This window comes from Euprymna scolopes, chromosome 20 (assembly GCF_053919585.1).
Source record: "Euprymna scolopes isolate OS-2025 chromosome 20, ASM5391958v1, whole genome shotgun sequence".
In the NCBI taxonomy this organism is placed as follows: domain Eukaryota; kingdom Metazoa; phylum Mollusca; class Cephalopoda; order Sepiida; family Sepiolidae; genus Euprymna; species Euprymna scolopes.
Window position 1 is genome coordinate 64,001,427 of NC_136501.1, and position 25,809 is coordinate 64,027,235.

The 25,809-nt window shown below is 33.7% G+C and overlaps 1 protein-coding gene across 1 annotated transcript in view; it reads left to right on the plus strand.

The window, feature by feature from the left end:
* LOC145241445 (uncharacterized) overlaps positions 1-25,809 on the plus strand; it is a 571,697-nt gene that overhangs the window by 500,397 nt on the left and 45,491 nt on the right. Inside the window, exons 30-34 of the mRNA XM_080104406.1 lie at positions 1,401-1,508; positions 8,100-8,284; positions 13,198-13,350; positions 21,520-21,647; positions 24,538-24,600. Of these exons, the coding sequence (XP_079960532.1) occupies positions 1,401-1,508; positions 8,100-8,284; positions 13,198-13,350; positions 21,520-21,647; positions 24,538-24,600 (637 nt within the window). The remainder of the gene's footprint in view (positions 1-1,400; positions 1,509-8,099; positions 8,285-13,197; positions 13,351-21,519; positions 21,648-24,537; positions 24,601-25,809) is intronic.

The following is a 25,809-nucleotide window of genomic DNA, read 5'->3' on the forward strand; positions in this document are numbered from 1 at the left end:
TTTTAGATGAGGATTGGTTATTCGTATTATTTGGATTCTCCGGCCTATTGTTATCGTCTTGAATATTTTCTTTCACAACGTTTCACTCGATGTAACCTTCGACCTTCTTCAGGTATATCTTGTCGAACTTGCGAATCTGCACAGAATTTTGAGTTAAGTTTTAAGGCTCCTAAAATCCGTACTAGAATTGTCTACAAGGACCCGTTGCACAGCGGATAGAATACTCAGTTTTAAAAGTTACATTTCTGTGAAATGAAGATTCAATCCATAGCGCGGGCGACCCAAAAAATACAAATACTTCTACCCAGTCGTGGCTGATGGAACGAGAGCATGCTACCCTCGTGTAAATAAAGAATTCCGTTTGAAATTCCATGCAGAATCCCGAGTTTGACATAAAGATACACAAGTTCGACAGAGAGTACGACAAGATACACCTGAAGAAGGTCGAAAGTTACAACAACCGAAATATTATGAAAATATCACTCAAGATGAGAACAGTTATCCGAAGAATCAAATAATACGAAATACATATGTACACAAGGGAAAAGCATTAATTATCAGAACATTTATTGAATTACATTTTTTTTAATGGACACTTACTTTTTTCGATGCTTAAATACAGAACTGCCGATTTTCTTTTCATAGGAAGAGTTCTGAACAAGCGTTCACATTTTGATATTTAAAAAAAAAATAGATCAAAGTATTGCTTAGTGAATGGCAAGAAAAGAGTTGTGTCACTTTGTTTATGTATCCTTTCATTTTTAATTGTCCTCTTTCATTGTGTTTTTGTCATTTATTTATTCACGTCTGCTTTTTTGCTTGTCTAGTTATGTTAAAAGTTTGGAAGAAGAAGCGGGAATACGAAAATCTGCTGGGAAAAGGGAAACCAGCTTTTCTTTTTTTCTTTTAACCATTACATTAATAGGGTCTTATCCAGAATTCAACCTAATTATTAAAAAACGCAGAAAAGGCGTTATGGTGTAAGTACCCATCCCTGACTGAAAATACCACGTTCCAAAAATCACCTAAATTGATCAAGTACTTTTTATGTGTTTTTCTTAACCAAGAAAATCAAATATGTAAGGAAGTGAGTCGCCACACCATCTTCAAAATTCATCACTGGTTACCTCTACGTTCACAACCTCTCCAGAAATAGAAATCAAAATCAGCCCTCCAATGACTACAATTAATATTAAATCATAAAAATAATTTTCTATACATAAAAAATAAAAACTACTTGATCAATTTACGTGATTTTGGAGTATAAAATCTTCGTCCGATGACGGGTATGTACATCAGTTTTTTGTTTTTTTTTTATTTGTTTAATTAAGTTGAACTCTGGACTTGCACCCTTAACTGGTACGCCAAAGTTTAGAAACTGTTGTGAAATATCATTGTAGCGTACCGTGGCCACAGTTTTAGAAAGGAGAGGAGGAGGAGAGAAAAGAGGAAGAGGAGAGGATCCCACTTAACGGAAGAAGAGCATGCCGCCATTACTATCCAGCGATGTAAATAACAAGTCACTGCACTGATTTGCGCCAGTTAACTTACATTCACATAACATACAGCTTTTTACACTGTGGTTTGCTGCCATTTTCACAACTTTTCAGGTCGTTATACATTTCGGCCGCCATTTGTTTCATATTCGGTAACCTTCTTGGCTACTCATTATCATTACCGACAGAAGTGATTTTTACAGAAAATATACTGTTAAGAAATTATACCCTCCACTTATTTTTAATGTAGAAGGATGTGTCTCCTTGCTGCTTCGGTTGCTTGGAGACAGAATAGAAAGTACCCGTCAAGAATCCGTTCTTGACAAACAACCCGACAGAAACTAGCCCAGTACCTGTCGCTGAAGTACTACCTAGAAGGTCTACCCTCTTAGGCCTTGCCACCCAGCTTTCATGTGCAGCAAGATTTTTGCTTGTTGGTTGAGGCGCCCCTGCTAAGGAATACCGATGGAGCTGCCCAGGCAATTTTTGCTAGGCCACAGTGCCCCTCCTTTAGGGGTGCTGCTTGACATCCTCACTTTCTGGCCTTGTGTCACATCTTGCTATGGTGGGTAGCATGTCTATATCTACTGTTAGGAAACAATTTATTTTGCTTTGTTACTGATTTGTGATCTGCATTTACAATTAAATATTTAGCAGAAATTATAAGCCTTTTAAGTTCCGTGAATATCGGATCTTAGCAAAGCAACCATCTTTTTATTTTACATCATTAACTGATTAAGCAAAGCTGGCTACATTCCTCAGATTCGATATTAACGACAACTCAAAAAGTTTACAACTTCTATTAAATATTTATTTATTTTAACGCAGATATATCACACATAAGTCGGTCAAGTAATATAAATTGTTTCTAATTCATAGCAGTCATAAATACAGACTGATTTTCTCTGGGAGGATTATCTCTGCTAGAGGATTTGGTTACACGCATACCAATCAGCTTGCAGGGCGCATCGGTTCCAATTTTACCTCTTATTAACTTCGTCAGCTTTTAGTGAGGAATTCTGATTGTTAGCAGAGAGAACCCTGGGAGGAATGAAGAAAGATGTTTCTTCTCTTTCTTTTACCTTGGTCATTGGCCATTAAATTCCCCAACGGTATTTCCCTGAAAATAATTTACGTCGGTAGTAACAATGATTACGCCTTCTGGGAATCTTGAATTGAATCCTTTCTTTTTTTTAATTTGTTAAGAGGGTGGGGGTATGTTTCCTCACGTCGTCTTTCATATCTTTCAGACATTTAGCATTAATGATTTTTTTTTTTTACTTACTCACTGCATTTAGGGCCAAGTGGATAGAAGAGTTGTTTAAGATAATATAAAACTTAACCCTTCATTTAATCTACTGGCCGCACTGAAATGGGTAATGATTAGGGCTGTGACATTGTTTTGATTCTCAAATCTATATCCGTCGCAGTTAATCAATCGAGAACCACATCATTCTATCTAAAAACATATAAGATATTAACTGATATATACTCGAGAGTCAAAATAATGAAAAGAATATTCTCTTGTCATAGCCCTAGTAATGATGCAGATAGGTATGCCTAGTCCAGATCCAGTCGGTTACAAAGCACAATTTTCATTTGTAGATGTTGGCAACCTTCACATGGTTCTTCCTGAAAGAACCAGTTAAATCAATGCCAACAATAAAAATGAAGTTGCCCCTCCCACCAAAAAATGCTTCTTATAATTTTTTTTTACTAATATCAATTTTTCATGCCGCCCACCGTACCTTTTAGATAACTAGCATTAGGCAATTCATTCTTTTTCTAAGGTAAACAGTTACCGCCCTTTAAGCCAACAGCTTCCCATCTGCCATGAAATGTTCAATTAAATAACATTAGGCAAATCATTTTGTTTTAAGTTCCTACTGGACACATTATCAAATGGATATATTAGGTTAGTGCAAAAATAATGTCGTTTTTTGAGCTCCAACTATATAAAAAAAACGACATTATTTTTGCACCAACCTAATAGATGTTGTTTAAGAGATATTCTATGACCCAATGTTAATGCATGGAAACAACTTTTCTGAAGAGTTCAAAGTTCACACTCAAAAGTCTGGCATTCTTAGGCAACATAAGCTTAAATAAGTACATAGATGTTGCCAAGTCTGCTGCAAAGAAGGTAATCTCATTCTACCGAGCTTACACCTGTCAGTATCCTATACTTCTATAAAGCCACAATTTGATTTTTCATGGAGTACTTTTGCTACATCTGGGCTGGTACACCAACCAGTAAGCTCTTACTCTTGAACAATGTACAAAAAAAAAATTCTAACCTAATATGTAACCCCCTGTCTACCAAGCCTCAGACGCTGTCGCATCGTTGCAATGTTGAATGCCTGTGCTTGTTTTACAAACAAACATTCATAATAGATGTCTCTGAATACTGAAAGATTTTCTACCCAGTTATTCTCAGATCGCTTGCTTTGGAAAATTTCCTCCCTGCTCCCTGTCTCCTCCAACTGTAATGTTAACAAACAACTTGCTTCTCAGCTTCCCACTCAGGTTATCCATTACCACCCCTATAAATCTGGCACCTATAACAGTAATCTCTTTTGCTTCAATGGCAATATACGTGAACTGGTTAGAACCAAAAACAGTCTTGTGGGACCGAATTACTTAACTGAAATATGTGTGTGTGTGTGAGAGAGAGAGAGAGAGAGAGAGAGAGAGATAGATAGATAGATAGATAGATAGAGAGAGAGAGAGAGAGAGAGAGAGACTGAATATGTAATGAAAAGTTCAATTCAAGATTCCAAGAAGGTTATCAATTATGATAAACAACAATAACAACAAAAACGCACAGAAAATGCAAACAACATATACAACAATGCATCATATCATTGAATGACTCACCAAACACACGCATCTCAATTTTACTAAGGCTCCACCACTTCTGGTCTGATGTCCATCCCAACTTTCGTGGCAGCTTTAAGATACAAAGTTACCTCCCCTTACACCAACAGCTGCACCTGCATATAACAACTCGTGACTGTACTGTTATTTCAGAAAAGAGAGATTGGAGGAAAGAAGTGCGAATGTACAAATGTAAGAAAATAATTGTGTGAAAAAAGGGAAAAATTGGATGAAACGAACATGCGTGAAAAAAATTGGGTGAAACGAACAGCTGTGAAAAAAATTGGGTGAAACGAACAGGTGTGAAAAAAATTGGGTGAAACGAACAGGTGTGAAAAAAGAGAAATTGGATGAAACGAGCAGATGTGAAAAAAATTAGGTGAAACGAACAGGCGTGAAAAAAATTGGGTGAAACGAACAGCTGTGAAAAAAATTGGGTGAAACGAACAGGTGTGAAAAAAATTGGGTGAAACGAACAGGTGTGAAAAAAAAATGGGTGAAAGAAACAGGTGTGAAAAAAATTGGTGAAACGAATAGCCGTGAAAAAATTGGCTGAAACCGTGTTAAAAACATTAGGTGAAACGAACAAGTGTGAAAAAATTGGGTGAAACGAACAGGTGTGAAAAAAAGAAATATTGAGTGAAACGAACAGGTGTGAAAAAGATTAGGTGAAACGAATAGTTGTAAAAAAATTGGCTGAAAGGAACAGTCGCGAAAAAAAATTGGGTGAAACGAAAAGGTGTGAAAAAAATTGGGTGAAACGAACAGGTGTGAAAAAAAAATTGGGTGAAACGAATAGGTGTGAAAAAAATTGGGTGAAACGAATAGGTGTGCTAATAATTGGGTGAACCGAATAGGTGTGCAAAAAATTGGATAAACGAATATGTGTGCAAAAAATTGGGAGAAACGAACAAGTGTGAAAAAAATTAGGTGAAACGAACAGGTGTGAAAAAAAGAAAAATTGAGTGAAACGAATAGGTGTGAAAAAGATTGGGTGAAACGAATAGGAAAAAAAATTGGGTGAAAGGAACAGGCGCAAAAAAAATTGGGTGAAACGAATAGGTGTGAAAAAAATTGGGTGAAACGAACAGGTGTAAAAAAAAATTGGGTGAAACGAATAGGTGTAAAAAATTGGGTGAAACGAATAGGTGTGCAAAAAATTGGGTGAAACGAATACGTGTGCAAAACATTGGGTGAACCGAATAGGTGTGAAAAAAAGAAAAATTGGATGAAACGAACAGGTGTGAAAGAAATTAGGTGAAACAAATAGGTGAAAAAAATTGGGTGAAACGAATAGGAAAAAAACTGGGTGAAAGGAGCAGGTGCGAAAAAGATTGGGTGAAACGAACAGCTGTGAAAAACATTGGGTGAAACGAACAGGTGTGAAAAACATTGGGTGAAACGAACAGGTGTGAAAAAAAAATTGGGTGAAACGAACAGCTGTGAAAAACATTGGGTGAAACGAACAGGTGTGAAAAAAAATTTGGTGAAACGAGCAGGTGTGAAAAAGATTGGGTGAAAGGAACAGGCGCGAAAAATATTGGTGAAACGAATAGGTTCGAAAAAAATTGGGTGAAACGAACAGGTGTGAAAAAAAATTGGGTGAAACGAATGGATGTGACAAAAAAATCGGTGAAACAAACAGGTGTAAAAAAGATTGGGTGAAACGAATAGGTGTGAAAAAGATCGGGTGAAACCGTGGTAAAAAAAAATTGGGTGAAACGAACAGGTGTGAAAAAGAGAAAAATTGGGTGATACGAACAGGTGTGAAAAAGATTGGGTGAAACGAATTGGTGTGAAAAAAATTGGGTGAAACAAACAGGTGTAAAAAAATTAGGTGAAATAAATAGGTGTGAAAAAAAATTGGGTGAAACGAACAGGTGTGAAAAAAATCGGGTGAAACGAACAGGTGTGAAAAAAATTAGGTGAAACGAATAGATGTGAAAAAGATTGGGTGAAACGAATAGGTGTGAAAAAAATCGGGTGAAACGAATAGGTGTGAAAAAGATTGGGTGAAACGAATAGGTGTGAAAAAATTGGGTTAAACGAATAGGTGTGAAAAAAATTGGGTGAAACGAACAGGTGTGAAAAAAATTAGGTGAAACGAATAGATGTGAAAAAGATTGGGTGAAACGAATAGGTGTGAAAAAAATTGGGTGAAACGAATAGATGTGAAAAAGATTGGGTGAAACGAACAGGTGTGAAAAAGATTGGGTGAAACGAATAGATGTGAAAAAAATTGGGTGAAACGAATGGATGTGACAAAAAAATCGGTGAAACAAACAGGTGTAAAAAAGATTGGGTGAAACGAATAGGTGTGAAAAAGATCGGGTGAAACCGTGGTAAAAAAAAATTGGGTGAAACGAACAGGTGTGAAAAAGAGAAAAATTGGGTGAAACAAACAGGTGTAAAAAAATTAGGTGAAATAAATAGGTGTGAAAAAAAATTGGGTGAAACGAACAGGTGTGAAAAAAATCGGGTGAAACGAACAGGTGTGAAAAAAATTAGGTGAAACGAATAGATGTGAAAAAGATAGGGTGAAACGAATAGGTGTGAAAAAAATCGGGTGAAACGAATAGATGTGAAAAAGATTGGGTGAAACGAATAGGTGTGAAAAAATTGGGTTAAACGAATAGGTGTGAAAAAAATTGGGTGAAACGAACAGGTGTGAAAAAAATTGGGTGAAACGAACAGGTGTGAAAAAAATTAGGTGAAACGAACAGGTGTGAAAACAATTGGGTGAAACGAATAGGTGTGAAAAAAATTGGGTGAAACGAACAGGTGTGAAAAAGATTGGGTGAAACGAATAGATGTGAAAAAAATTGGGTGAAACGAATAGGTGTGAAAAAAATTGGGTGAAACGAATAGATGTGAAAAAAATTGGGTGAAACGAATAGATGTGAAAAAAATTGGGTGAAACGAATAGATGTGAAAAAAATTGGGTGAAACGAATAGATGTGAAAAAGATTGGGTGAAACGAATAGGTGTGAAAAAAAATTGGGTGAAACGAATAGATGTGAAAAAAATTGGGTGAAACGAATAGATGTGAAAAAAAATTGGGTGAAACGAATAGATGTGAAAAAAATTGGGTGAAACGAATAGATGTGAAAAAAATTGGGTGAAACGAATAGATGTGAAAAAAATTGGGTGAAATGAATAGATGTGAAAAAAATTGGGTGAAACGAATAGGTGTGAAAAAAATTGGGTGAAACGAATAGATGTGAAAAAAATTGGGTGAAACGAACAGGTGTGAAAAAAATTGGGTGAAACGAATAGATGTGAAAAAAATTGGGTGAAACGAATAGATGTGAAAAAAATTGGGTGAAACGAATAGATGTGAAAAAAATTGGGTGAAACGAATAGGTGTGAAAAGGAAATTGGGAATAATGTACAAGTCAATAAATAATATCTTTAAGAAAAACATTTTAAAATATTTTTCATTAGCAGACCATTATTACAACAAATATACAAGCTTATTATATTTTGACTTTTTACAACAATAAAGAATTTGTGGAGTTTTTCTTTTTTTTTCACATGAAGATTGTCTTTCGGCTTGCAACACATATCTATAATTTGGCCTTTGCAAAAAAAAAAAAAGAAAAAAAACAGTTTGGCGAACTCTGTTTGTAAGGCACAAATAGTTCTTGAGAATTATTTATAAAAAGGATTTTGAAAATTATATTACTTGAAATTAATAATATTTTTGTTGTTGCTTATTTTTGATAGCTTACCGGCGATATATCTTGAAGAAATCGTCGAAGAAACTGATGGATGAAACTCAAATCCGAGAAATGAAAGCAGCCATTATTCTGCAGACTTATTTCCGAACATGGAAAGCACGGACTTTCTTTGAACAACTCATGTTCTTAAAAGCACACAAGGAGATACAGTTAGAGGAATTCATTGAAATGGTAAGTTTTACTGTGGGTGGAGGGGTTCTTCATTTTGGATGAGCTCAGTGGCGTGGCGTACAGGGGTCTGGTGATGTTCCCTGGTGAAGGGAAGAAACTCCTTGATTGTCTGTCCCCAAGACTAAAGTCCAAGTACTAAGAAATATTATAAGAGAATTAGTTTCCCCCCCTCCCCCGTTAATGTGGATGCCTCGTCGACCACCATCCCTCTGTACGCCACGTTGTATAAGCAAGAAGGTTATTAAAACTTTGGAAGATTTAACAGAGAAGCTAACAAACGACTACGCGAAAAAATCAAATATACAACAAATAAATGTTATCGTAGCCAATAAACGTTACTTTATACCTACCTGGCTCATTTTTGTTGTTGTTGTTGTTGTTGTTGTTGTTTTAAAGTAGTTTTTAATGCTATTTATTTGATCTCAAAAATTCAGTTTTTACGAGCGGATTTGAAAAAAGATGGGGACATCTTCTTGTTGGGAAGGAAGCCTCGTTTTGAAATTCGTGGTTTCCATGTTCTTTGGAGCTTTTTCTGCACATCTCAGAATCTTGTGCGTTTTTCTTTGTGGGGAATGAATTTTGGTACTTATGCGGTTTAACACTCCAAACAAATTCCGTTTACTTTTTCCGTGGATAGAGTATTTAATTTTTCCGCTTGTGCAGTAGTTTAACATTCAAAACAAATTATGTGTGTATTTTTTCTTGGAGGAGGGAGGGACTAGTAGCGGCCCCGATTTGGAATATCTTAAATTGTACAAGTACCAAAAGTCATCACCCCCAAGAAAAACACACAAGATTCTGCAATGTGCAGAGAAAAAAAATTCAAGGAACATGGAAACCACGAATTTCAAAATAAGGCCTCTATCCCAACGATATGTTGCCACCTTTTTTCCAAATGCGCTCGTAAAAATTTTGAGATCAAATAAAGAGTCTTAATAACAACGTAAAAAAAATGAGCCAGGTAGGTATAAAAGTAACTTTTATTAGCTACGATAACATTTATTTGTTATAGTTTTTTTGTTTTTGTTTTTTTTTTTTCGTGTAGTCGTTTGTTAACTTCTCTGCAAAATCCAAAAAAATTATTATATACCTACCTAAATGTTAGCTTAAAAAAAAAGGATGTACACCAAAAATTACGCAAATTCATCCAATATTTTGTTCTTATATCGTTTTCGAATTTTTTCCGGGCAGTAGTCTATCCATTTTTTTTTCTTCTTCTTTGTTAGTTAATAAAATTGCAGTAAGTGAAAGAAACTTGGAAAGAGGGAGAAGAGACTGGTATACCGTTGATACGGGTTTTATTAACTAACAACTGTGCTTCTCGTACAGTGTTATAGTAACGAAATGGTCTTTTCCAACCAAGGGGAATAATCTATGGCATTTTATTTCAGCTAGAGGTTTTTGGAAGAGATTTTTTTTTTTTTTTTACATAGGCATAACCACTTATCAAGGCCCAGAGACCACTCGAGGATAAGGGTTAAGAGTGTACAATAGTCAGTTGGACAATAAAGTATATTAATGGAAATTCGGTAAATTTGTTAACAAGTGGAATGGCTCATCAAGAACTTGTTTACGTTGGACGTGGAAACGACCATATTGTAGTCAGTTGGAAAGCAGGAAAACGGAAGACAATTCCACAGGCGTGCAGTTCAAAGAAAGAAGCTTTGTTCATGGAATCTACGTTTAGGTTTAGGCACAGATAAAGAGTGGGGGAATTATTGATAGTGTTCTCAGCCAGACGAGTGCTTCTTGTGAAAGTCCGGCAAGGGGGGAGGGCATAGATTGAAGCTCAGTTGAACAGGTTCCATGAAAATAACGATACAGCAGAGACAAACTCGCAACATCTCTTCTGTGAGATAGAGGTTACAGCGAAGAGAAAAGGACATCTCCTACGAGGCTACGAAGTCTATTTTGAACTCTATCAAGGCAAAACAAGTCCTTTCTAGCAGCTCCTGCCTAGATGTGACAACAGTATTCCATATTTGGACGTACCTGGCTCTTATATAGATAGAGAATTACATCAGCAGTGAGATCGATAGAAGGATCCGACCATTTTTCCAGCAGCCTTCGCAACAGATTTGATGTATGTGTTCCATTTAAGATCAGGAGTAAAGGTCAAGCCCAGAAGCTTGTCAAAACTTGAGGCCTCCCCAAGACGAAAGCTATTCATTTTAATTGATGCCAGATGGGGATCAGAACGTTGATGATGTAAAGATAGAAGCTTGGTTTTAGATGCATTAAAAGTAACTAGCCACTCCTTTCCCCATTGTACAACGTGATCAAGATCAGAGGAGAGAGAATCGGAGAGAACTTGGTCGTTTACTGTCTTAGAAGAGATAATACTAGAGAGGTATAGAGACAAGGGTAATTTAATGCAGGTGTGCCCCAGGGGTCCATGGACCTTTATTCTTCCTGATATTCATAAACACTCTCCCTGATGGCACCACACTCTATTGCTTTTTATAGCATGAAACCACTTGATGTAAGGAGCTAACAAGAACGAAAGTTGATTATTGTAAAGACGAGAGATGCCTAGTGATCTTATTCTTTTAAAAGATCACGGCTGTGAGTAGCAGGAAAACAGTGAGTAGGAAAAGAGTTCCACAAACTAGCAATCCTTGGAAAAAAATCTACTGGAAAAAAGATTGAGACTAGCAACATCACGTCTGTAAGAGAGAGGTTGCAGTGAAAAGAAAAAGTAGGCGGCCAATCAAATTAGAGATACGTTTCTGCAATTTAGCAAAATCCTTCAAATGGAACACAGATTCACCAGCCCAAATATACCAAACCTGTGGGGAAAAAACGAATGTGCACAGATCCCAGGCGATATCTGAAATGTTAGAAAATAACCTCCAGTGTGCAGTGGAATGGGGAAGGGAGTGTAAATATTTAATGCTACTAAGACAAAGCTTCTTTCCTTCAACAATTGCAAAGAATCTTTTCTAGTCACCGATTGCCATGGATAATAACACTTTAGCTGAGAGCTCATCATTCAATCTTCTCAATTTAACATCCACAGGTAACATGAATTGGAACAAATGAATAGAAGACATTGCCAAGTCTGCTGCAAAGAAAGTGGGCTATTTCTACAGTGCTAGAAAAATACTCACACCTAACAGTATCCTATATCTCTACAATGGTACCATTTATCCATGCATGGAGTATTGTTGCCACATATGAGCCGGTGAATCCTCTACTAGTATCTAGTAAAAACGCCATTTGAGTCTCCAATCTAATATGCCCTGAACTGTTTTTTTTTGTTTTTTTTTTTGTTGTTTGTTTTTTTTTACTCATGTTCACCCCTTACAAAGCATATTGCCACTTGGATGTAAGGGGCTACTATTTGGGGGGGGGTGCATGTCTAGGAAAGATTAACAAGATATTTGTTTATGTTATATTTAAACTTCTGCATATCAGTACAGCCAGGGAAGCAGGCAGCAGGAAGGAAATTCCAAAGTCTTGCTGTTCGAAGGAAGAAACTATTAGAATGGAAACCTTTCTGGCATTTAGGGATAACAACAGTGAAGGCATGAGATCTTATTGCTAAGCGGGTTTGCCGGGAATATGTACATCGAGGGGGATACAAGTGCAACAAGTTCATCAAAACACATTCCATTAAAATATTAGTAAAACAGGCACAGTGATGCAACATTATGGCGATGAGACAGGGGCTGGAGCTTAGTTGATAAAGTGGGATCGATTAGATTGACAACTCTTTTTTGGACTTTATCTAAGAGGGAGAGACAAGTAGTAGATGCACCAGCCCAGATGTGGCAACAATACTCCATGCATGCACGAATGGTGGCCTTGTATAGGATACTCTCAGGCGTGAGTAGTCTTCTAGCTCGATAGAGGGAACCCACCTTCTTTGCAGCAGCCTTTGCAAAGTCCTCTATGTATTTGTTCCAGTTCATATTGCCCGCAAATGTTAGGCTAAGGAGTTTGAAGATAGAAATCCCAAATAGAATTTTATTTGTCATGGATATAGGTGGTTGGAGAGGGGTTAGGGTTAGGGTTAGGGGTCTTGTAATTGCATGTTGCAATGTTGCATTCCCGTACTTGTTTTACAAGTACTTCAGTGGACTGTGCTCCAACAATTCGTAGCATTATTACCCCCCCCTTTTTTTTTACATGGTGGTCACCACTTATCAAGGCCCGGAAACCACTCGGGGATAAGGGCTATTGCGTGTACAGTAATCAATGGGATAGTATCGTAGTAATCATTAGTATTGGAGATTTGATAAAGTGTCTTACTTAAGGGGGCAGTTCATCAGGAATTTGTTTATGTTGGACTTGAAGACATCCAAGTTGTAGAGAGTTGGGAAACAGGCAAATGGAAGAGAGTTCCGCAGGCAAGTATTTCTAAGAAAGAAGCTTTGTTCATGGAATCTACTCCTCAATATAAATATATTCAACTAACCTGTCAAACAGCATAATCTAACATCTTCACTGCAGAGGTCCGCCAATGGCAGAGAGCCCTCTACTCTAAAAGTTTCTTCCCTCAAACTTCTAGACTTTGGAATTCCTTACCTACTTCCTCGACTGGACTAACATGCAAAAATTTAAGTGTAGTGTAAACAAATATCTCGCTGCTCAACTCCCTACTTAGAGTGTCCCTGAAACATGGCCCCTTAATTCACGATAGTCCTTCATGTCTCAGTGGCAATGGGCTTTGTTTGGGATAAATATAGGTAAAAAAAAAAATATATATATATATATATATATATATATATATATATATATATATATATATATATATATATAATATTATTATTATTATTATTATTATTATTATTATTATTATTATTAAATGAAAAAGTAGCCTTCGAGTCACACTCAACTACGGCCAATCTTTTTTTATATATACTATGTTGAATATAATCTCTTTCAATTTTTTTTTTTTTTTTTTTCAGATTCAAGTATTAAACTTTGACATATATACTTGGCAAGTTGCAACCAACTATGATTATAAAGACAGAAAAAATAAAATCCAAGATCAGCTGGACATGTTGAAACGAAAGATGTTCGAGTCAAAGCAGGTGGGAATAGCACCATACTATGATGCAGTAAGTCTTCTCCCTGCACTCCTTCCTACTGCATCTTTTGCCACAGGATTCTTGGGTAAAAACGAAGACACAAACACAACCATCGTTCTTTGTTTCAAGAGAATATAGTTTGTTTCTTTTTTATATATACTAGCAGGTCGCCCAGCGTTGCCCGGTCATAAAATACACATGAATATTATATTTTAATTAATGCAGAATTCTTATTCATTATAAACAGAAATGCCGTTGGTATTAAATGTAACGTTAAATTCCTTTTTAAAAAAATGGAGTAAAAATAACAGGAAGAAACTGAGACATGTGCATGCGAGTATTATTTTTTTCTAAAGTTCACTTCTTATAAGTAAAAAATACTTAAGCCGAGATCGAAACCAAAACATAACGACAGTTATTCAAGAATGATAACCATTAGGCGAGCTTGAAACGTTCTTTAAAAAGTATTTTCATACCTACTTATTCTTAACATAAGCAATCTGTCATGTGACCGATTCACGTATGTGCATTCCTGAAACAGTTGACAAACAGATAAAAATCTGATGACCCTCCTCCCACGTACCAATTCTTCAATTTTGACCCTTAGCAGCCCCTTTTTCCGGATGAAACCTGATGAAAAACTTTTCCACATGTCTGAATAATCTATATACCAAATTTCAAGTCTGCGGATTAAAAATTCGTTGAGTATATAGATTGAGAAGTGTCCTCACACACAAACACACACGCATTTTCACTTTTATAGTTATATAGATTAGCATTTACACAGAAATAAAAAATACTTTTTGCAAAAAAAAAAATGAAAGTGTTTTTTTTTCTTTAATTTTATAAAAAGATTTTTTTTTTTTTTTTTTTTTTGTGAAAAGGGACGACAAATATCGAAAAATTGGCTAAAAACATTAATTCCTTCACCCTCAACTGGGCACTTTTCTACAAGGAGGGGTCGCTTTTTTCGCCGATATTTCCGAAAATCGTCCCCTCTTTTTGATTGACTAGCCTTAATTTATACCTTCGCCACTTCCGGTTTGGCGATGGACGCAACGGAAAAGACGTCACACTTTTTTGTCACATTCTTTTCCTCCTTCGAAAAATGGGTTCGGACCTGCCTGTCTACTACTACTTTTTTCTTTTTTTTTTTTTTTTTTGCTCAACACACACCTCCAAACACCCAGACAACGCTGGGCACTCAGGTTAGTCAGTAAATAAAGGGGGGAAAAATCGGCATTCAAAAACGTTTCTGAGTCGGAGTAAGTATTTTTCGAAAGAAACTAAAACAAGATAAAATATACTTTTACTAAAAACATAGAAGATGTCTTTAGAAAATCCTTGTTTGTATGGGGAATTGTGATGACGTACAGAGAATGTGCTTACCTTGAATTATATTTAAGAGAAGTCATTTTTAATTGAGTTGATTTATTGGTCTTACCAAAAATGCACGCATTCTTTGTTTCAATCTCCGTTAAAGAAATGTAGTTTCTTTTTATTATATACTAGCCGTTCATACCTGAAAAGATTACTTGTTTACGAAGAAATGAAATGGATTTTGCTGACTAGTTTTGTAAGAAAATTTTGTGAAAGAGGAATTGTTCAAAAGATATTTCTCCTTAATGGTTAAAAATTTAACTTTTATTTAGATGTCTACTTTTGCAGAATGAAAGGAAAATAAGTCGTGACATGATTACTTCCCTTGAATGTATAAGAATACTACTAGCTAACCAAAAAAGTTCTGTCCGTTTTTGTTTTTTTTTTTATTATTAGTCATTGAAATATATATAAAATATATGAAGCAATTGTTTTCGAATTTGGACAGCTGAAAGTGGTGACATCAGACATTGTAATAAACATGTGCACCGTGCCTAACCATCAGACAGCTGTGAGAAGGATGGAATTTCATGGAGATCTCGTTTGGGGAAGTTTGCCTTATAACTTCAAAGTGGACTTATCAACAGCTGCACCAAGTTACTGCATACGCCAAGCATTTGGGAATAGTGCTGCTGTGTCCCTCCATCATGAGTCATGCCGTGGACGACCACATTCGCAGAGTTTTGTTTTCCTTAAAAACATCCGTTTCCCGTGACTCACTCTGTATATTATTCATTGTGCATAAGTTTTGTTATCATCAGAAAATGAGTTTTGATATTCTTAAAAATATTTTTAAACAGATGAATTTTTTAAAACCTGTATTAGACATAATTTGATTTCTAATTTCTTTTGTTAATTTTTCAAATTCTACTTGGAATAATGAAGGCCATTGTTGATGCCCTGGGTATACTAGTGATTATATAAGCAAGTGCTATGTTAATATGTTCTGTTCCTATTTACTTCCTCCCCACGAGGGCAGAGTTAGACACAAGGTCGGTTTTTAATGTAGGGAAAATCCAGCTCGCCACAAAAGGCCACTCTGGATAGGAAAAAAAAATTAGGTAAATTTTCAGATTGCGCCCACCTACACAATTTTCTTTTAAATTACGACTTTTAATGGTTTTCGACTATGCTGAATACGAAAATCACATTGAAATTTTAAAGAAATAAGTAGTTATCGAGATATAAAAAGTTGTACTGTGCATTGTATTTTTTGGCGGCCATCTTTTTACGCTCGTGCGCGCGCCATAAACAAATCTACTCATCTATGACTGACACTGCACGCGCGTAAAAAAGATGGCCGCCAAAGAATACAATGCATAATACAACTTTTTTATATCTCGATAACTAATTATTTCTGCAAAATTTTAATGCGCTTTTCGTATTCAGCATAGTCGAAAACCTTCAAAAGGTGTCATTTAAAAGAAAATTGTGGAGGTGGACCTAATCTAAAAAAAGTACCCAAATTTAAATTGTCTCAGTCATGAAGGATTACTGCTCCACTGACAGAGGTCATAAAAGGTGGAGTGTTATATCAGACCAGATACTACACTGTGATCTTGGCTCGAAGTATGCTCTAATGTAGTCAAGTTTTTTTCTATAAAGATAAAAAAAAAAAAAAAAAAAGCAGAGAGAGACCGTGGAAGAAAGCTGCTCGCCCCCCCCCCCCTTTGGAGGGTGAAACTCAGCTGGACGACAAAGTCATCACAATTAGGTTGGACTTTTTTTTTATTGTTGTTAATTTATCATTTTTTATTTTTTTATTCCTCAATTGAACACAATATTATTCAAACGGATATATACAGTGTAAACCCTGGTAAGTCCTGAGGCAAATACACATTCCCCCTTCCCACCTACTCAACTCCCCCTCACCCTTGTGTATTCACGGAGCACGTTTTAAACAAAGTTATGTTGTGCAGAAGTAAAATTCTCACACACACACACACATGCACTTGGTGAGAAACACACATGCATAGACATTATATATATATATATATATATATATATATATATATATATATATATATATATATATATATATATATATATATATTCACCGTCAATTACGCAGAGACACAGGTTTAGACCTAGAACTGCACAAATGTGCATCTGTGCACATTAACTGCACCGGTGGAAATCTGAACTATCAAATATTTCATTTATAGCTTAATATTTATCAATTCATTAAATAATTACTTGTACCAATCTGCCATTAGCCGGGGTTTTTTTTTGTTTTTGTTTTTTCCAATTTTGTTTCGGAAATTGAATTCCTCGCCCATCTTTCGACTTTTTTCATCATTAATTTCTTGCAAGAGAAAAATATTTACATTTTTATTTAGAAAGATGATACGTCTTGTGATATGTTGAAATAAAATTCGCACCAATATTTAATAGTTTGCTTACAAATTTTATTTTTTAAAAAAAGAAAGTAATTCAACATATAAAAGATCATTTCCTTATTTCATGGAGTTTCAAAAATTAGTCTTTTTCCTTGAAAGAGAAATAACTAGCAAAATAAAAGTATAGAATTGATATAGAAATTGCTAGTTAGCATAAAAATTGAAAGCTTTAAAAAATCCAATGTTCGAAAAGTGTAAACGGATATCGAAAGTGAAAATTCGATTAATGAAATTGGTTGAAAATCCGGTAAAAAAAAGAATAATCCCGTAAAAATTCGTAGTATTGGTGTGAATATATCAAGATAGACCAGTTCAAGGGTTCTCGGATGGTCAAGTTGCCTATATTATATTACCATTTTGATATATCTAAGTTTATCCGTTATTCATCATAGCTGATCTTAAATCTAAGAACCAGCTATGATGAATAGCGAATAAATTTTATTCCTGTTTCTTGACGAGAGGCCCTTGGTTTTTCAATAAACCAATCGTTCCGAAACATTAGCATGTTCAGAAAAGGAACTATGTAATATTTGCCTATATAAATAATATATATATATATATATATATATATATATATATTTATATATATATTGAATTATATTTTAAAAACAATATATATGCCGCTCCCCATTATTCCTTACTCACATTTAGGTAAAAATGCAAATACACTTTCGTATAAATAATTGAATTCATTCAAAACGTATCGCTAAAACAAAAAAATAAAATAACATCTATATCTATATATATATATATATATATATATATATATATATATATATATATATATATATATATATATATATATATATATATATATATATAAGGGAATTAGAACAACAGTCTAAAGAGCAGGGTTTATTTTAATGTATTAGTAAATGCATTAATACAATTAAAAGAAAACATTGCTCGTTGCAATGTAGATATTAAATAAGCTCGATAGGCATAGATACCCTAGAGCTATTTTAATATTGAGTAAAATGTTTGATAATTTATAATTAAAATTAAAAATCGGTTTCACTAGGAAGAACAAAGAAAATCAATAAATTGTACGATCGTTTCGGAAATGATGTTTTTATTGAGACAGATAATACGTCATTTGATTTTATAAAACAAAGTCATCATCAGCAAAAAGAGTGGGTCGGGGTTTCAAGACACCAAAAATAAAACTAGCATTTTTTAAGTAAGTATATCTGGAAAATATTTAAAATATAAAGAAAAATAGTTACTTATTTGGATGTTGATAAACAAAGTAAGATAAAATAAAATCGGGTGGAAAGGTAAGGTTAAGAGAGGATATATTTAAAAACATATATATACCTTTTAATCGTCCGCCTTCAAAGCTCGTAAGTATCATCTTCAATGCATTCATTGGGATGTTAAGTGTAGTTTATGAATGGTTGAAAATGTTGATATATACAAACTTCAAAGGAAACGTTAATAAAATAATATTACCAGTTTAAAATCGTTGGAAATGCTACATTTGAATTTATTTTAAATAATTCAATTATAAAGGGCGATAACTGCCATTTTTGAAAAATGATACTCAAATAGAAAAATAAAGAAAACTTTTATTGTTTAAAGGGAGATAACCACTAATTACTTATGAATTAGTTATTTTTTATATAATGTTTGAAAGATAGTAATATTAATAAAATCAATAATAGTAATACCATGAATCATTTTGGTAGTAATTAAATAATAAGTAACTATAATATTTATAGAACTAATATTAATAAAAACAATAACATAAATTCAAAGTGAAATAGATAATAAAATGAAATAGAAAATAATGGTAAAATATAAAATAATAATAATAATAATAATAATAATAATAATAATAATAATAATAATAATAATAATAGTTATTAAGTTATAAATTATAAATGTTTAAAATAGATTAGCAATAAGAAAATGTTATGATTTATGGTGGCTTAAATTTGTCGAACCTAAACCAACGTTTATGAATGCATCCCGTAAGAATTTCGTCTTTTAAGTTTAAGAGAATGGATTTAGTGTTATTATATTTTAAAATATTAAGGGCTTCATATCTACAAAGTGCACAGAATTTGTCCCCCGGCATATATGCTTTATAAGATCCTATTATTTCCCATTTTAAATTGAAGGGACTACTTCTATCATTATCATATCGCATATATATATATATATATATATATATATATATATATATATATATATATATATATATATATATATATATATATATATATAATCGATATAAGACACTGATTAGAAATCAGATGAAAGATCCTGATAGATAATACTTGAAGTAATACTTTCAGGGCGATCCTAGCCAAAAAGGAGAAGCTCAATATTTAAGCATAGAGCAATATATAAGTTTAGTGGTTATATTTAAATTCTGAAAAAACAAGATATAGACACATGGATTAAGGAAATTAACATAATCCCTTCTATATATTCCTTTTGTCAAACAATAAATTCTTAATTCGAATATATGTGTCTTTATGTTGTTTTTTGAGAATTTTAAATATAAACACTAAACTATTAACATGAAAAAAGATAGAATTAAAATTCTGCATTTTGTTAAATTAGTAAGCTTAGCCATATAGTGTTCAACGGCAGTGGCTGTAACATAGCATTACTCATAGATAGGCGGTTTAACAATTCTTTTGGAGATTCAGTCCTTGTTGAAGAGGGTGACAACAATTTTTTTTTTATTATTTGAACTATTTTCTGTTATTATCTACACACATTCGTGTTTAATGCTTACACAATTATCGGGTTAATAAATGATCATTTACTTTTCAGGGCGTTTACACGTAATCGCCTAAAAAATAGAATCTTAATATTTGGAGGATGGTGAGTTAGCTGCAAATTTAGCCACTATTGTATTTTAATTTCTAAATTCTTATTTATTTTCAATTTGCTGTTGTTGATCACGTGTATTGCTAGATGATTAACCTTTTTATTTGAACGTTGTGCGTCTTTCTTTTTCTTTCTTTTTTTTTTTTTTACTGGTTAAATAGTTTACACTTTTATTCCTCTTTTTTTAAAGCAACTCTTTTTATAACTGTTAATCTGTTTTTATTAATCAGTTTGGGAAAACGATTCTTTTACATATGCGTGTTGTTTATAATATCACCAACACTCGATTTGGACCAGAAGGTTCTTTGAGGCACTTTTGGCACTTTATATCGTCTCTACAAGTTTTTGTACCTTATTTTCACATTCACAGATTCACAGATTATTATCAATTCCATTGTTGAAAGTGTGTGTGTGTGTGTGTGTGTGTGTGTGTGTGTGTGTGTGTGTGTGTGTGTGTGTGTGCGCGCGCGCTCGTACGTGTGTGTGTGTGTGTGCGTTTTTTTAGCGATATAAACAGCTTCGAAACGCTGCTATTTTTTTTGGGGGGGGGGGGGGGGTCCGCTACCTTAGCTGTTTTTAAGAGCTATAAGCTCTTTGTGTTATTCATATTTTTTATGGGGAATATTTATTTATTTATTTATTTATTTTTACTATTAAATATTATCAATTATAATTTAATTAGGTATACTTTTATGCACGTAATAATATTTGATTATATATATATATATATATATATATATATATATATATCTTGAGTTTGTAAAAAGATATGTTTTTAAGTATATATTCCTTATAATGTAGTCCAAATTGTTATAAATAATAAGCTCAATGAAGTTATGTATCCGGCTTCAGAGCATATATACTGGTAAGTTACATTCCAATGACTAAAGAATAGAATTAGTCCACAATTATAATTTTTGTTCATCTTTTAGATTTTATACTTATAATATTGGCGAAATGTGTGTGTGTATGCATATATAAATGTGTGTGCATATGTGTGTGGAAACAAATATGTGTGTATATGTGTGAAAATTCAGATACCTTTGATTTTTATAAAATTTAAACAATTGGTATTAGGCATCAATTAATAAATATTTTGTCAAATTTTTCAGTTTCTTTAAATTATTTGAAGGACTTTAATAATAACAAACCATGTGATATTTCAACTCCCATGTGATATTTCACATTTGCATTAAATTTAGTTCATAGTTACTAGACATTAATTAATTAATTAATTAATTAATTAATTAAGATTCCCTGAATTTTAATTTCTTCTTAAGACTCTTTAAGCTGAAGCATTAAGATTTTAGACATTTTTTGTTAAGAATCAAAATGCTGTAATATATTATCAAAATTGGAATAAGGATTCTAGACATGAAGTTTACTATCATTATATTTTGATTCTAATTTTCTTTTTAACCAAAACATATAACTTTCACTTTCGCTACCCGTCCTTATCTAGTAGAAATGCTTTAAGACATCCAAAATGTTTACACAATATTGGTTTACTGTAGAAAACATTAAAAATGAACTAAGCATTCAAATTTATAAAATGATGATTGTTTTCAATCCATAGGTGACTGGTGCCGGAGAAGAACAAAATTCAGATAAGCTACCCTCACCCCCAGGTGGAGCTACAGACGGATCCCCAACTGGTGAATTCCCACCACCACCAGAGGATGAAGTCGTCAAAGCATCTGGAGGGTAATTAAATTTTTTATTCATTTATAACACAAAGCAGGTATATGTTGAAGCAGTTAGCTCCGAAAATCGTTGTCAAATTTTATTGATTAGTTTTTTTTTTCACATTTTCCAAATAGTGAAAAGACAAATTAATTTGTTGTCTGATTTTTGCAGATTTCCGTTTTTTCACCCCTACACAATAGATATCCCTAGATGTAAGAAAGCCTTTTACTCTAATAGTTTCTTCCCCAGAACTGCTAGACTTTGGAATTCCCTTCTGGGTTCCTGCTTTCACAACTGTATTGATATGCAGAAGTTCAAATGTAATGTTAACAGACATCTAGCTGTCCAATTCCCTACATAGTACCCTTGCAACTTATGTCCCCGATAGTAGCCCCCTCCATCAAAGTGGCACTGTGCCTTGTTTGGGATGAAATTGTAATAAAAAAAATAAAATAAATTTTAACTTAATTTTGCAAATATTAACATTTTTCTGATTTTTACATATTATTTTGCAAATAATTTTATTTCTGAATATTTACAGATTCCTTTTTTCTTTTACAAATATAAATTGATTAATTAACAAATAATTAAATCAAGCAGTGTTTATTAAAAATTATTATTATTGCTACCCGGACTTAGAGTTAGTGGGAGTGTTAAGGGACGGTATGTTTTGTACAAAACAAATAAAATCAAACTGTGCTTATTAAAAAGAAATCCACAAAAGAAAATCAGACACAAAATTAATATGGTGCAATTTGCCCTGTCACCGCTTGAAAAATCGGATTAAAAGTAACCAATAAAACTTCATAGTCATTTTGAAAGCCAACTGCTTCAATATAACTCACAAAGCAATTTGTCATCACATGCTTGCAGATTACAGTGAAAGATTTAGAACTGTTTGTCATCATTGCAGGTTTATAGTTGGCTCTCGGTTTGCAAAGACTCTAGAAGTAGGTCTTGCATAAGAAGTCTTACACTTGACCTTTATATGATCTTGTACTTGAGAGAACTTTGAAGTAAATTGAAACAAAAGTGAGAGATTTTGAATTACCGACTAGAGACTTGAGTATCTTTGGTATCTTTGCTTGAATGCTTGCTAGAAAGAACTTGAATGCCTACTGGAAAAATATAGAATGTCTACTAGAAAGAACTTAAATGTCGACTGGAAAAAACTTGAATGCTTTCTGGAAAGAACTTGAATGCTTACTAGAAAAAAACTTTAATGTCTACTAGAGAAAATTGAATGCCTTCTGGAAAAAAAACATGAATGTCTACTGTAGAAAATTTGAATGTCTATTGGAGAGAACTTGAATTTCTACTTGATAGAACTTGAATGCCTACTGGATAAACTTGAATGCTTGCCGGAAAGAGCCTGTATGTCTACTGAAAGGAATGTCTACTAGAGAGAACTTGACTCCATACTAGAAAGAACTTGAATGTCTATTGCAGGAAACTTGAATGCCTGTTGGAAAGAACTTGAATGATTACTAGACCTTATTCTCGAGTGTCTACTGTCCCTCTATACAAGGGTTTGTCAGGACAACCTGGCATGAGGATATTTTATGCCATAAGTAAACACTGACCAAATATTAAAAAGAAATAGAATCGAAATCTAAATAAGATCCCCTCGGCATAGTTACACAATGCCTTATATGAGGAATGGTACACCTTCTCCTAGTGATGCTACCTCACACCAAATGGATCATTGTCCTGAAATCCGGCAAAATCATGAGAAGGCCACAATAAAGATAGACGAAAACACAGATAGCTGGACAATTGGGAAGAGGAAAATTAGTGTATGTATTTTATAATTTGAAAATGTCAGATTGCACATTGACATGAGCATTTTCATGACGGTTTTCTGAGCCTTACTTCTTCCATGCTGAAACGTGACAAAATGGAAGCAGATGTTTTGTTTGTGACACAATCACTGGAAGATTGCTGTACAGGGCCATTGGGTTTTCTCTATTTGGTTGGGTTTTTAACCCCCCCCCCCGTACTTTCCTAGATTTATTGCTTTCATCATGGCTATGGAAATTCATCTACTCTCTGTATGGCAACTCTTTAGAATATTAGAGGGGAAGGGACTTGCTTAAGGGTGACCTGGAACTGTGCAAAGCAGAAGCATTTATCTCCCTGAGGTATTATATTAGGTTGGCACAAAAATAATGTCGTTTTATATATATAGTTGAACGTCAAAAAACGTCAAAAAGCATTATTTTTGCACCAACCTATAACATACACGCTTACCTGCCTCATATGAATCATTGTCCTGAAATCCGTCAAGACCAAGCGAAGATCGCAATAAAGATAAACTATGATATATATAATAAAGATAAACTATGATATATGTAATAAAGATAAACTATGATATAGGTAAGTGGTCAGTTAGGGAGAAGAGAAAATAATATTCTCTATTGTTTTTAGGAACTCAAACGTTTAGATGTAAGGAAAATCTTTTAAAAAAATATTCAGATATCTATGCATCTCATAAAGAAATTAAGTGTTAGTCACACGAAGGGGTTTCTTGATTTCCGAAAACTTACTGAAGTAAAATGAAAAATAAATAAAAAATAGGGAATGTTGCTTTCTCTATCCGGTTTGGTTCATCACCTACCTAGATTTATTGCCTTCATCGCGGCTATGGAACTCTCTAGAATATCAGAGGGATCTCTTGCTCAAGAGTTATCTGGAACTGTGGAAAGCAGAGGCATTCATCTCCCTGTATTATACATACTCACTTACCTGAATGCATACAGCACCTAGTATTCCCAAATTGACCAGGCTTAACATTGCTTAACTTCAGAGATCTAAGAGGAACCGGTGTGTATATCATTTTAATTGTTAATGTCTGTTTCTTTTGTATCTTGCATCAGTAATTATAAACTTTTTCAAATTTTCATTCCAGGGCCTTCAAAGCAGTCTTAGAGAAGAAAGGAATGGCTTATTATGACACAGCTTCTGGATTTAAGTAAGTATCAGTGTATTCAGCTTCACTAGTTCTATTATAAAAAATAAATAAATAAATGAAATTCTTGCATCTATCAACAATGCTAGTGTCAGGGGTTCATAGCCTCGATCCAAATCTATATGTCTCCTAAACCAATGTGTTAATTTTCTTTAATCACCAAAAATCATAGAATCATCTGATTTGATTAAAATTTGCAGCATTTATTCAATGAAAAACATAACTTGTTATTATTCTTAACCAAGCTTGCAGATTCCGAAGATAAAATGTCTAGCTCCAACTCCTAAGATTCATAAAATTCTGATTCTATCTTCTAGTATTACAAAAATTCTGACACTGACTTCTAGAATGACAAAAATATTGACTGACTTCTAGAATTACAAAAATGTTAAATCGGACTTCTAGTATTACAAAAATATTGACTTCTAGAATTACAAAAATTCTGATTTTTAGAATGAAAAACATTCTAACTCTGTCTTTGACACATTAATTTGAAATCTTCCAGTATTCAGTAAGAATCTAAGTCCAATTAAAAACTCCTATTTCGACTCCTGGAATTCTTACAATTTTGACTCTGACTCTTTCTAAAACCTAATACTCCATCGGATTCTGACTATGAAACCTGATTTTTAACACTTCTAAAACCAAGTTTCTTTTTTATCGCCAGCGATCAAATTCTAATTTCGCCCCAATTGAAATAAATACAGAATTCTTCTTGAGGAATTCCTATGTGTAACTTTCAATCCAGATCTAAGAAGACTTACATCCCGTCTGTTTCTAAAGTTGCTGGATGAAATGGTCACATCATTCTAGTGTTTCAGAAAGTACCTGACTCTTAATGCAATTCCCCATCTCTATAAGAGTCAGAAACTTCCTAAGACGGAGTATTGGTGCAACTCTTTCTTGTCTTGACAGTGTACAAAAACTCACTTCAAAATCTAGTGAGGAATGATCACTTTTGGCTTTAGTAAGTGATGAGTCAGTAGTATAAAAAAAGTCACAGGGCATTAATGATTTTTTCAAAGTTTAAACTGGACAACGAGACTGAGTTTATTTCTTTATAACAATGGTTTCCATGAAACACTTTTGGCTCAGATGAAGATGTATCAGGTTGACAAGAAAGTTATTGCAGTTTTTAACTTTTAAATTCAGATGAACATATCTTGGCTCAAACAAAAATTTATTGATTGAAATAAGCACCATCAGAAGCAA